The sequence below is a fragment of the Callithrix jacchus genome, chromosome 2 (genome assembly GCF_049354715.1).
Source record: "Callithrix jacchus isolate 240 chromosome 2, calJac240_pri, whole genome shotgun sequence".
Lineage (NCBI taxonomy): Eukaryota > Metazoa > Chordata > Mammalia > Primates > Cebidae > Callithrix > Callithrix jacchus.
In genome coordinates, this window is record NC_133503.1 from 64,765,196 (window position 1) to 64,779,054 (window position 13,859).

At 47.1% G+C, this 13,859-nt stretch overlaps 1 protein-coding gene across 4 annotated transcripts in view; it reads right to left on the bottom strand.

Moving 5' to 3' along the window:
• SH3PXD2B (SH3 and PX domains 2B) overlaps nt 1-13,859 on the bottom strand; it is a 115,501-nt gene that overhangs the window by 60,883 nt on the left and 40,759 nt on the right. For all 4 annotated transcript variants that reach the window (XM_017969674.4, XM_054251750.2, XM_002744576.7 and 1 more), the window contains exon 3: nt 3,097-3,172. In XM_017969674.4, coding sequence (XP_017825163.2) covers nt 3,097-3,172 — 76 coding nt within the window. The remainder of the gene's footprint in view (nt 1-3,096; nt 3,173-13,859) is intronic.

Consider the following 13,859-nt stretch of genomic DNA (forward strand, 5'->3'; position numbering starts at 1 on the left):
AGGATTACGTAACCATGAAGGCGTTTAAGAGCTTGGGAGAGGGTCGCCTCAAGTTCTTCTCTGTCTTGGGTAGTTTTCCAGAGCTGGTTTTGCCTTTTATCCAGTAAAGAGTTAGAAATCACTGCTTTCCTTTCCTTTCTTGATTTTTTTTAAAAAAAACCATATTTGGAGTCCAGTTTACCTTGAATATCCAGAATGGTCATTTAAGGAGGTCTCTAACATGTGAAACCAAGAGATTCCAAAAGCATGTCCCAGGACCCTGTTTCTGCCTTTACCAAGAATCTACTATGTGCCAGGAACTGGATCTTGTGAAGTAGGGGGTCACTGTCCCGTTTTTAACAGATGCTCAGAGGGGGATGTTGCTTGCTTGAGGTCATAGGCTGGTCTGTTTGACTCTGAAGCATACGCTTTGGAGTGCTGACATTTGGCTGTTGCAGCTGGCGAACTGGGTTTTTTTCCAGCAGGAAAGAAAATTCCAGCATGGTTGTACACTTTGCCAGTGGAGGAACTACAAATGTTAGCTTTTTTAGGTGAAGGATTCTCCCAGCAGAGGTGGCCTGGCAAACATATGTGCCCTGTCTCTAAATGATGGCAATACCTGAAGAACCCACTATGTCCTGGACTAGGGGGTTGGGAGACTGGACTTGTGTGACCCAGAGAGTCCCCCACCATCTCTGGACCTGTTCCCTTGTCTGAAAATAGATGTTTTATAAAAATTTCTGAGATGGAGTTTCGCTCTTTCGTCCAGGCTGAAGTGGCACGATCTCGGCTCACAATAACCTCCACCCCCCGGGGTTCAAGCCTCAGCCTCCTGAGTAGCTGGGATTATAGGTGCCCACCACCATGCCCAGCTAATTTTTGTATTTTTAGTAGAGAAGGGGTTTCGCCATGTTCGCCAGCTTTGTCTCAAACCCCTAACTTCAGGTGATCCACCTGCCTCGGCCTCCCAAAGAGCTAGGATTACAGGTGTGCGCCTGGCCTTGAAAAAATATCTCAAGGGCCTGCCCAGCTCTGAATATCTATGACTTAGGGTGACTGTCAGGTGGCTGATTTTCGGTACATAAAAATCATCAAAGTACCCGATGGCTGTTAGTGACCTGCTAGGCATTTACATAATCATCATAACAACTTCATTATTTTAGTACCATTATGATCTCCAATTTGCAAATGAAGTCATCTACCCAAGGTGATGGAGTTGGTGAGGGGGGCATGCTGGGATTGGAATCCAGGTTGTCTGACTCCAGGCATGAATTCTGGAGCCAGCCATACTGTGTCTGAGTCCCAGTTTTGCCATCTGTGCAAGGGCCTATAGGTTCCCTGAGCCTCAATTTACTCATCTGTGAAATGGGCTCAGTAATGCCTGCAATGCAGGGCTGCTCTGAGGACCAAACGAGGTAATGAATGTAAAGCACTCAGTGACTAGCCCGCAACAGGGAGCTATTATTATACTTGAAGCAGTAATGCTGGTTTGAGTAACCCCTCTCTTTTTTTGAGACAAAGTCTCGCCCTGTGGCCCAGGCCGGAGTGCAATGGCGAGATCTTGGCTCACTGCAACCTCTGCCTCCGGGTTCAAACAATTCTCCTGCCTCAGCCTCCCGAGTAGCTGGGATTACAGGCACCCGCCACCACGCCCAGCTAATTTTTATATTTTCAGTAGCCACGAGGTTTCACTATGTTGGCCAGGCTGGTCTTGAACTCCTGACTTCGTGATCCACCCACTTCGGCCTCCCAAAGTGCTGGGATTACAAGTGTGAGCCACTGTGCCCGGCCAGGGTAACCCCTCTCTTTGAGCTGAAGCCATGACACTATTCTTTGGTAAGAAATTTGGGGGGATGGAGACTGACTGCCTTGGGAACAGAGACTATGCATAATTGCATTAAACACTGCACAGCAGCTGGTGTGGTACCTGGTAAGCTGTATGAGATAGGTTCATAAACTTTCTAAAATATCCCCCAAGGATGTGCCGCCCTAATCCCCAAAGCTTGTGTATGTGACGAGCTATTATACGCCTTACATGTTAAAAGAGGGAGATTATCCTGGATTAGTCAGGTAATAATCGTATGAGTCCTTAAAAGCAGACACTTTCTCTGACTGGTGGCAGAAGGCGAAGTCAGAGGGATCCGAACCCAAGTCAGATTTGCTGCCCCACTCTTGGCTGGGAGATGGAGGGCTCCTGTGATGAGGGATGAGGGAACCTTTTAGAAGCTGAGAGGGTGACAGCCAGCAAGGAAACAGATCTTGGTCCTGTAGCCATGAAGAGCTGAGCTCTGCCAACAATCTATGTGGAGGCTGGAAGTAGACTTTTCTCTAAGTCCTCCAGATAAGAGTTTGCTCAGCTGACATCTTGCCTTTAGCCTCATGAGACCTTGAGCAGAACCCAGTTGGGCTGAAAACCCTGCCAGCACTTTTGGCTCACAGATCTGTGAGGTCATACATGGGTGTTTTAAGCTGTTAAATTGGTGGCAATTTGTTATGCAAGAATAGAAAACAAATACCATAGCTATAGAAACAGAAAGCACTCACTACAAAAACTTATGGAGGTCGGGCGTGGTGGCTCACGCCTGTAATCCAAGCACTTTGGAGGCCAAGGCGGGCACATCACCTGAGGTTGGGAGTTCAAGACCAGCCTGACCAACATGGTGAAACCCTGTCTTAAAAAAAAACAAAAAACAAACAAACAAAAAAACTTACTGAGCTTGAATTATTCCCATTTTAGAGATGGGAGCAACTGAGGATCCCAGAAGTAAAGGGTCTTCCCAAGGTCATTCATAGCTAGTAAATGGTGTAGCATCTAATGCCAAAACCCAGGTACTTAGTAATTAACCTACTTATGCTTAGTGTTCCATTATTGGAACGCTAAGTGTGTGGAAGTTATTTATATCCTACTGCTCAAGTTCACCACTAAGGTCTGATTTTTCACTCATGCAAAAATTTAAAAAAATTGCAACCTGTGGCATAAAAGGGTTAATTTCTACAAATGGCTGAGATTCTGGTCAGTGGGATGGTGTCCCCTGATAAAGGAAGACAAACTGATAAAGTGTCCCAAGGGCCTGGGAGTCCTCAGTGTCACAGACTGAGAGTACCCATCTCACCTACCTGGCAGAAAGGGAATGATCCGCTGCTTAGGGTCCTTCTGTCCTCCTTCCATGGGAAATTTGTCCAACATCTGCATCTAAATAGGGGGGAGAACACCAAAAACAGAAACCTTTCATAGTACAATAAACAACATCTCGGACCTTTTAAAGGAATGATGTGAAATATATGATGCGACCAAAAAGGTCACTTCATTCAGCTTTCCAGAAACCCAAACTAACGGAAAAGGCAATTTCAACTGGATCTAGAAACTCCATAAAACAATGTTTATGTCGACAGCTGCCAGATTTGTGAAGGTTCAGACTTAGGAGAGACCATTCCTGGCTTTCCTGGGGTTCTCTATCCACAGGATCTGAAACGTGAACAATAGTCTCAGGGCCACCAGGATTTCATGGACAGCAGGTCATCCTGTTTTTTAAGAATTGCTGGGTTGAGGTAAGGAATAAATCACTAACATTCAATCAATGTGGTTAGGTTTACGCTTATGAGAGCACTGTATTCCTCTGACCCAGAAAGAATTCCCCACGTTGGCTCAACAGACAGCTTTGGGCCTGGCTCTGTGCTAGAGGTACAGGGTACAGCAAGGAAAAGATTCGTAGTCTAGAGAGAGGGCTGGGAAGAAACTGATCATTACAAGGTGGTGTAAAGAGAGGGAGGTGGGCCGGGTGTGGTGGCTCAAGCCTGTAATCCCAGCACTTTGGGAGGCCGAGGAGGTGGATCACGAGGTCAAGAGATCGAGACCATCCTGGTCAACATGATGAAACCCCGTCTCTACTAAAAATACAAAAAATTAGCTGGGTATGGTGGTGCGTGCCTGTAATCCCAGCTATTGGGGAGGCTGAGGCAGGAGAATTGCCTGAACCCAGGCGGCGGAGGTTGCGGTGAGCCGAGATTGCGCCATTGCACTCCAGCCTGGGTAACAAGAGTGAAACTCCATCTCAAAAAAAAAAAAAAAAAAAAGAGAGGGAGGCGTAGGCTGCTGTGGGGGAAGAGGAGCAGGAGGGCAGACTCCCCAAAACAAAACATTTATGGTACATAGTACCATAAATGTATCTCTGACACTTCAAGGACTTAATGTGAAATATCTGATTTGGCACACAAAATCACAAGGATCTGCTACTTACTCCCCATATAATCTTAGGAAAGTGACATAACCCTTTAGGTCCTCATCTTTAAGCCTGCCATAAGGACACCAACATGCAGCATTATTTTATGGATTAAAAGTGGGCTGCGGAAGTCATTAATGCTGTTGTCAAGTATTTCTGGTTCTTTTTCTGAGTACATGGTAGATTTGTACTTTCCCCAGTCCCTTGAAGTGGGATGTGGCCAGTTCCATGTGAGCTGGAGACATGTGTCACTTCGGGGTGGAAGATGATGATTGGTGTATGCTTCCCCACTTGCTATTTCCCTCTTCCACGGGGACTCACCATGCTCCACTCGAGCCTGGCTGCTCTGCTGGCCACAGTCATGGGATGAGGTCCAAAGACCCCAGTGACCTCTGCTGGACATGTGGCCTGAGTGAGCTACGACAATTGTTGTACAGTGAGGTTATTTGTGTGAGCACCATCTTAACTACCCTGTTTAGTACTTGGGTCAAGGAATCAAAGCAGATGGGGAGGCAGTCTCAAGCCTCGAGGAGTTATGGTTGGAATGTGAAAACTGAAAAGCCTGCTCATGGGAAAGTCACTCTGGCACTCAAGATCCATCCCTCTCCTGTAATAAAAGAAGAACTGAAAAGTCCAGGAGAAATATGTGCAGCTATCGTGTAGGCATTTGGGGAGGAGGGGAGGACCTGAAGTGGGAGAGGCGAGAGATACATATATTGAACACCCACCGTCTGCTAGACATGGGCTAGGTTCTTTAGAAACATTCCCTCATTACATCCTCAGATCATTCCTCTAAGGAAGACATGACTGCCCAGGAAACTCACGGCCTGTAGCCAACAAATAGGAGGGACCAGAGGCTGAAGACCACTTGCTTCTTTATCATCAAATCACCCCCCTCTGAAATGCTGTGAAGACAATTAAAAAGGACAGGGCTGCTTTTCCAGGCTGGAGCTCCCAGCCTCTTCGGTGCTGTTCTACAGGGCGCCCTGGGCAGGTGGGTCAGCCTCAGCTTGGCTGGGCATACTGGAAGCTGCTGGGACGCACGGCCTTGACCCAAAAGTCTTTAAACTTTTAAACTGTGGGTTTTCTTTTTCCGTCTTCTCTCTTTTTCTCCTTGGTCTCTAGCTAGAAGTTTATTAATCTTTATCATTTCAAAGAACTTACTTTTAGTTTCACTATTTTTCTTTATTGTTTTTCTGTTCTCAATTTCTTCTTTTTGGAGACAGGGTTTGCTCTGTCAGCCAGGCTGGAGTGCAGTGGCACAGTCACAGCTCACTGCAGTCTCGATCTCCCCAGGCTCTGGTGATCCTCCCATCTCAGCATCCAGAGTAGTTGGGACTATAGGTGTGTGCCACCATGCCAGGCTTCTTTTTTTGTATTTTGTAGAGATGGCTTTTGCCATGTTGCTCAGGCTGTCAATCTCTTATCTTAATTACTGCCTTCCTTTTGTTCCCTTTGGGTTATCACTTTTTTCTTTCTTTGAGACTAAGTTTCCCTTTTTTTGCCCACGCTGGAGTGCAACGATCACGGTCTCGGCTCACTACAACCTCCACCTCCCAGGTTCAAGCAATCCTCTTGCCTCAGCCTCCCAAGTAGCTGGGATTATAGGTGCACACTGCTATGCGCGGCTAACTTTATAGTTAGTAGAGACTATAACATGGTTTCACCATGTTGGCCAGGTTGGTTTTGAACTCCTGACCTCAAGTGATCCACATACCTTGGCCTTCCAGTGTTGGGATTACAGGCGTGAGACACCATGCCTCACCTGGGTTTTCACTTTCTAGTTTCTTTTTAATTTTTAAAACTTAATTTTTAATTGACACATAATAATTGTATATATTCATGGGGTACATTAGTAATGTTGTGATTCACATAATATGTAGTGATCACATCAGCATATTTAGCATATCCATCATCTCCAACATGTATCATTTATTTGTGTTAGAAATATTCAATGTTGGCGGGGCACGGTGGCTCACGCCTATAATCCCAGCAGTTTGGGAGGCCAAGGCGGGTGGATCACCAGGTCAAGAGATCGAGACCATCCTGGCAAACATGGTGAAAACCCGTCTCTACTAAAAATACAAAAATTAGCTGGGCATGGTGGTGTGCGCCTGTAGTCCCAGCTACTCGGGAGGCTGAGACAGGAGAATTGCTTGAACCCAGGAGGCGGAGGTTGCAGTAAGCCGAGATCACGCCATTGCACTCCAGCCTGGGTAACAAGAGCGAAACTCCGTCTCAAAAAAAAAAAAAAAGAAATATTCAATGTGTTCTTTCTAGTTATTTGAAACTATATAATACACTATTGTTAACTACAGGCATCCCACAGTGCTATCCAACAGTAGAAATGGCCTGGTATGGTGGCTCACGCCTGTAATTCCAACACTTTGGGGAGGCTGAGGTTGGTGCATCACCTGAGGTCAGGAGTTCGAGACCAACCTGGCTAACATAGTGAAACCCTGTCTCTACAAAAATACAAAAAAAAAATAGCTGGGCATGGTGGTGGGTTCCTGTAATCACAGCTACTAGGGAGGCTAAGGCAGGAGAATCACTTGAACCCGGGAGGTGAAGGTTACAGTGAGCCAAGATCACGCCATTGCACTCTAGCCTGGGCAACAAGAGCTAAACTCCGTCTCAAAAACAAAACAAAATAAAAAGCCCCAAACACTGGAACTTATTCCTCCTATATGGCTGTGACTTTGTATCCTTTCACAAATCTCTATCTCCCCACTTCTCAGCCTCTAGTATCCTTTGTCCTACTTTTTACTTTTATGAGATCAACTTTTTTAGCTTCTACATGTAAGTGAGAACTTCTGTTCCTGGCTTATTTCACTTATCATAATGTCCTCCAGTTGCATCTATGTTGGTGCAAATGACAAGATTTCCTTCTTTTTGATGGCTGAATAGTATTCAATTGTGTAAGCATACCACATTTTCTTCTTTCTTTTTTTTTTTTTGACAGAGAGTTTCACTCTTATCGCCCAGGCTGGAGTGCAATGGCTCAATCTCAGCTTACTGCAACCTTCGTCTCCTAGGTTCAAGTGGTTCTCCTGCCTCAGCCTCCTCAGTATGTGATACTACAGGCATGCACCACCAAGCCTGGCTAATTTTTGTATTTTTAGTAGAGATGGGGTTTCACCATGTTGGTCAGGGTAATCTCGAACTCCTGACCTCAGGTGATCCACCCACCTCGGCCTCCCAAAGTGCTAGGATTAGAGGCATAAGCCACCTCGCCCGGCCCAGACCACGATTTTTTTTATTCATTCATCTGCCGATGGGCACTTAGGTTGATTCCACACCTTGGCTGTTGTGACTAGAGCTGCAATAAACATGGGATGTATTATCTCTTAGAAATATTGATTTTCTTTCCTGTGGATAAATGCCCAGTGGTGGGACTGCTGGATCACATGGTAGGTCTCGTTACAGTGTTTTGAGGAACCTCTACATTGTTTCCCATGGTGGCGATACCAGTTTATGTTCCCACCAACTACTTATAAGTGTTCCCTTTTCTCTACATTCTTGCCAGTATTTTAACCATGTGGTTTTATTTGTGGTTTCTAGTCATTATCCCCTGCTCAGTGTTGCCTGGTGAGGTGGAAATGCTTGGTCCACTGTCATTCAGAGACAGGTGAGGCCACACTGGGGCCTTGCTGGAAAAGGCAGCCTTTCTTTTGCGAATCCAAGAGCTCTTCAATGCCAGCACATAGTAGGTACTCAATAAAAACTGGTTGAACCGGATGTTGCTAGGGGGACGTTGTGAGTGGGGAGGACAAGGGGGTATGCCCTATACTTTCCAGTCAATTTTTCTGAGAACCTAAAACTTCTTTAAAAACAGAAGTTTATTAATTTAAAAAAAAAAAAAGGACTGAACCAATGAATGCAAGTAAGTGAATGGTTTGGGAGGCAACTTCAGGAGATGCTTGCTAAGTAACTCTGAGGAATAATATTCATATTACTAATATTAAATAATTAGTAATCACAACCAACATTTCTATAACAGTTCACAGTGAACACGTCCTCTCACATACAATTTCATGTGACCTTCACAGTAACCCTGTGAAATAAACGTTACAATCCCCTTGTCACAGATAAGGAAACTGAGGAGCAGAGAGGTCAGTGAACTTGTCTGAAGTCACACAGCTAAGTGGTGGTCCAGTGAGTCCGAGCATCTTTGTCTAAATTCCATTCTTTTTGCCTAAGACCACTCTTTGAAGCAGCTGCAGAGTGTCATCTGAACACTAGAGTCAGCTTGAGATGAGGTTGAGTTTAATATTCTGTGCACATGTGGACAGCATGCTCTTTTCAAAAGCAGAGCCATTAATCAGTCTCAGCTGTGGAGTATTTTAGAGATTTATAGGTTTTTGCCTAACACTATCTACTTTTTCCCTTCTCAATTTTATTTGTCAAGACAATGAAACATCGTTAAGGGGAACTTTTTTTTTTTAAAGAATGCACCAGTAATCCGTCCACCTTAACACGACTATTTCCAATCTCCGAGTTCCTTTGCAGTCCCCGCCTGAATGTACATGTCAGCCAATGAGTCCCTGGCACTGTTGTGTTTTCAGTCCTCAGGGAGGTCAGTACTGCCTGGTCTTAGGAAGCTGCTCTCTCGCCCTTTGTCCTGACTTGGTTTTACCCAGATCAGCAGGGCCCAAGGAGTGGAAGGGCTTCCCTTTGTGTTATTTATTTATCAGAGGACGCAGATCTGGGTTTAAATGCTGCAGCGTCTAACCTCAGACATGACTGCTGGGGACCCAACAGCCCTGGGGTTCAATCCTGATGCCAGCTGTGTGTCCTTGGCCAGACATTTCATCCCCCAGGCCTGTTTGGCCATCTGCAGGATGAGGGACACAGCCTGCTCTGCAGCAGGGCTGGGCAAATGAGTGCCGTGTGGAAACTCTGGGGAGCGCACCAGATGCTCAGCAAGAAATTCCCCCTCCTTGCACTCTGCCCATATTGAATGTTATTTTGAAAGTTATTTGGGGATAACTTTTAGTGGTCTGTGAGGCTGTATGGTTTTTAAAAATTACGTTAAATACATACAACATAAGATTTACCATTTCCACCACAGTTAAGTGTACAGTTCAGTGGCATTAAGCATATTCACAATGTTGTGCAAACATCACCACCACCTGGAACCTTTTCACCATCCAAAACCGAGAAACTGTGACTCCCGCTACCTCCCTCCCCCTGGGCTCTGCCATGAAACTGTGACTCCTCCCACCTCCCTCCTCCTGGGCCCTGGCAACCACAACTCTGCAGAACGTCTCTATGAATCTGACTGCTCTAGCTACCTCCAATAAGTGGATCACACAATATTTGCCCTTTTGGCACTGGCATATTTCGCTTAGCATAAGATCTTCAAGCCCCATCCTTGTCGTAGCATGTGGCCAAATTTCCTTGTTTTTTAAGGCTGAATAATATTAGATTGTGAGGCTGTGTTTTAAGGTTGGCAAAAAACTCTCGGGACTGCCCAGGTGACCCCGTGGCTGGAGTGGGGGTGTCTGCTGGAACTTTCTGCCATAATGGAGGTGTTCTACATCTTGCTGTCCAACCCAGGGGCCACCAGCCCCCAGGTAGCTATTTTTTTTTTTTTTGAGACGGAGTTTCGCTCATTGTTTCTCAGGCTGGAGTGCAATGGCGCGATCTTGGCTCACCGCAACTTCCGCCTCCTGGGTTCAAGCAGTTCTCCTGCCTCAACATCTCTAGTAGCTGGGACTAAAGGCATGCACCACCATGCCTGGCTAATTTTGTATTTTTAGTATAGACTGCGGTTTCTTCATGTTGGTCAGGCTGGTCTAGAACTCCTGACCCCAGGTAATCCGCCTACCTTGGCCTCCCAAAATGCTGGGATTACAGGCATGAGCCACCATGCGTGGTGCCCCCAGGTAGCTATTGGGCACGAGAAATGCTGCTCCGGCAACTCAGAAGCTTGATTTAAAAATTTTCTTTAATTGACTTGAATTTACATTTAAATACCCTCATGTGACACGTGGATACCATCCCGGACAGTGCAGGGCTGGACTATGACAATCATCCTCCTAGTAAGCCACATTCAGTTTTCTCTCATTTTCTTCGTCACTGTGTCAGTGTCAATGGCCATCTGTAAGTTTGCCAGTTGCAAAGACTAGGACTCAGGGTAAGAAGGTGGGAGGAGATTAGAGCCTTGTAAGCTTTCCTTGCCGAGCTGGTCTTGGTGTGCCCAGGTTTACTGGCCACCAACTGCGTCTATGCAGAAAACTGTAACACTAGGCACCCGAAGGCCTTGAAGGAGGTTCTCCAAGGGACCAGGCCAGGGCTGTGTGCAGCACCAGGAGTGGAGGAAGCACACCCCTCAAAGTCTCACCAATGTCATCCTTGGTAATGGGAAAACCCACCACCCCACTCCCTGCCAGACAACAAAAGTGGTGGTGCTCAGGGGGAGGAGGACTGGGAACCAAAGAGGAAGGTGAGTCATTTGGGGAGCAGGAAGGGAGAAGGAGTCACATCACGTTGCCACATCACAGGCTTCCAAGAAGAAAGAGAGAACACTCCATCAGCAGTTTTCAAGACATCAGCTTGCGGTAGAGGGAATGTGAGACACGTTGTCCAAAGAAAACGCCAAGGAAGCTGCAACCGCACGTGGTTTGTGTTAGCAGCAGCCGTCAAGGCCGAACTTGGGAGGGGTTTACCCCCTAAACATCACAAAAGCCCCAAGTCCCCGAGGAGCCCGGGCAGGAAGTGGAGAGAAACCTGGGACCATCATGTGCAGTTGCAGGCTGGGCCTCGTCACCATCTGTGGCTTGTTGTCTTTGAGGATTCTGCCCCTGCCATGAGCTGATCTAACTGTCAGTATGCCTGGTGTCCTGATGGACACGCCGCACGGAGGCTGCTACCACCTCCTGCCTACTTCTCTCCGTACTTAGTGCTCCCGCTACATCCATGCTTGTATTTTCTCAGTTCCACCTCCCTACTAGTCTGTTTGCCCTGTCTTCTGCCCCACTACCTCCTCACTGGTACATGGCAGGCACCTGTTAGATAGCTGTGTGAAGAATGAGTAAATACATGAAGGAATGAATGAATGAAAAAAACGAATGCGAAAAAGTGGTTAACCGGTTTGGTGAGCCACTGTCTGGGAAAGGAAAAATTACATACCAGGTGGCAGCAACAGGGCCTGGACCTCAGCTTAGCTGCAACTGCCCAAGATAATCATGCCTCTTTCTATTTTAGAAATAAGAATTGCTAACTGTGTGGAAAAAGGCAACTACTGTATTTTCCCAGCGACACACCTTCCATATGGTAATAGCTTTTAGTGGGAAGGGAAAACTATTCCATTTAAGTATGCACAACATGTTGGAGGCATACTCCAATTTCAGAAGATAATGTCTGTGGAAAAAGTGTGTCTCAGGATGGAGTAACAGCAGTATTAGGAGGAATACGTTTGGTGGAGGCTTGGGCCAAATGTTGGCTGGGATCTTGCTGGGAAGGCTTCCCGGCCAGGCAAGGCCTGCCTAGGGAGTGAAAACTCTTCAATTCTGCCATCCCTAGACCTGTCCTCAGAAAAGCTGGAAGAAAACACTCCCTTCCCTTTGGCCTCTGTGGTGGAGCATGGGGACTTCTGAGCAGACCGTCCTATAAAGTACATTTGGGGCTGTCAAAGTCCCAAGAGGGTGGGGTGGAAGGACCAGGATCTTAGAAGGGGACAGGTCAAGGCCGGGTGCGGTGGTTCACACCTGTAATCCCAGCACTGTGGGAGGCCAAGGCTGGTGTGAATTGCTTGAGGTTAGGAGTTCAGTACTAGCTTGACCAACATGGCAATACTAAAAATACAAACATTAGCTGGACGTGGTGGTTTGTGCCTATAATCCCAACTACTCGGGAGGCTGAGGTGGGGGAATTGTTTGAACCCGGGAGGCAGAGCTTGCAGCCGAGATTGTGCCACTGCACTTCACAAAAAGGAAAAAAAAAAAAAAAAAAAAAAAAAAAAAAAGAAGGGAACAAGTCAGTCCTAGCTCAGTGGAAACTGGAAACAAGTGGTTTTTGCTGCATGACTTGGGACAGTTTCCGGAGAGACAAAGGCATAGTTGGAGGTGCAGCCTCCACCTGATTTGATGCATCTAAGAAGTACTTGAGCTGCAAGCCCCTGTGCCTATCAGCAACCCTGCAGCACAGCGCGCAGAGCAGGAGGGCAGCCGGAAAGGCTTCTCTGGATCCCTGCAGCATGAACTTCCCAGTACGGAGTATTTCTTCTTACAGATGTGGCTGGCACTTCTCCCAAGGGCTCCCTAACGGGCAGAGTGACTCAGCTGGCTCTGTGCCCCCTGCCAATGTCAGAGTTCTGGAAGACGCCTAGCTAAGGTTCCTGCTCTATCACACCTCTGCACCTTTGTATATGAGGTGTCCTCTGCATGCAATGCTCTCCCCGACTCGGAGGAGGGGCAACTCCTTATTCATTGTGAAGACCCTGCTCAGATGTCACCTCCTCCAGGAATCGAGCCCTGCTTGAGCTCCTTAGCTAGGAGGGAGGTCCCTTTCTGAGGACCTGGGTTTACTCTATCTGAAACAACATGTGCTTGCTTATTCCCACTACACTGGAGGCTTATGGAAAGCAGAGATCCATCTGGGTCCCTTATGGCAGCACGAGGTCTGGGTCAGCAATGTTTAACTGTGCCTTTGGTGACGGAAGCCCTGGCTCCAGTGATGACCATGACTCTTGGCCTGGGTGACACAATGAACCAGTGGGGAAACTCAGAAGGCAAAGGTTGCACAGCATGGTGTAAAGCGCACCCCTGACTGGTCTGAGATCTGTTTGCAATGTGCTCATGTTTTGGTCAGAGCTGGCCTCTGTGGGATAGATGCTGCCTGTATCTTAGAGGGAGGAGCCAAGTGGGCATTAAGAAGGGTCAGCGGTGGGCAGGACTCTATGTGGGTAAATCTATCTTTGAATAGACAGATTCAGAGATAATCCGGGAGCCCACGGAGGCAGGGAAGTTTGAAGCGCAAGTTTCAGATCCAGCCACATCTGGGCTTGAATCCCGGCCATGCTGCTTTCTGGCCATGTGACTCTGCCTTTCTGAGCTTCAGTTTCCTCATCTGTGAAATGGATACAGTACTGACCTCATGCTCGTGAGGACTGAAGGAGATGGCATATAAGATGGGCATCTGGCACCTTCCAGTTAATGACTGCTGATATTGTTACTATGTGGCTCAACCCAACCACATTTCCGCTAGGCACTGCCCTCAGCTCTGTGGGCACTCCCGTCATCCCCAGTGCTCTGCCTGGTTGCCAGCCTCCTCTGTTACACTCTGATGGACTCTTCTGGGTAGGCCCAAGTTAGGGCAGAAATGGGGGCTCAGAGAGGCTGGGTGACCTTCCCATGGCAGCACAGCTGGTAAGATAGAGTGAAGAATACCTGACACTAGGTATTCTTATTTCAAGCTCAGGGCTCTATCCCATCTCCTGCACCCTCAGGTGAATGAGATGCGTGGTCAGATGTCAAGTAATAGTGCCAGGCAAGACTATTGGGCCTTTCTAAGGTAAGCAAGTCAGGAAACCAAGTTGGAAGGTGAATCTTCACAAAGGGGACCTTCCAGCCAGGCATGGTAGTTCAGACCTGTAATCTCAGCACTTTGGGAGGCTGAGGAGTGTGGGTAGCTTGAGTCCTGGAGTTTAAGACCAGT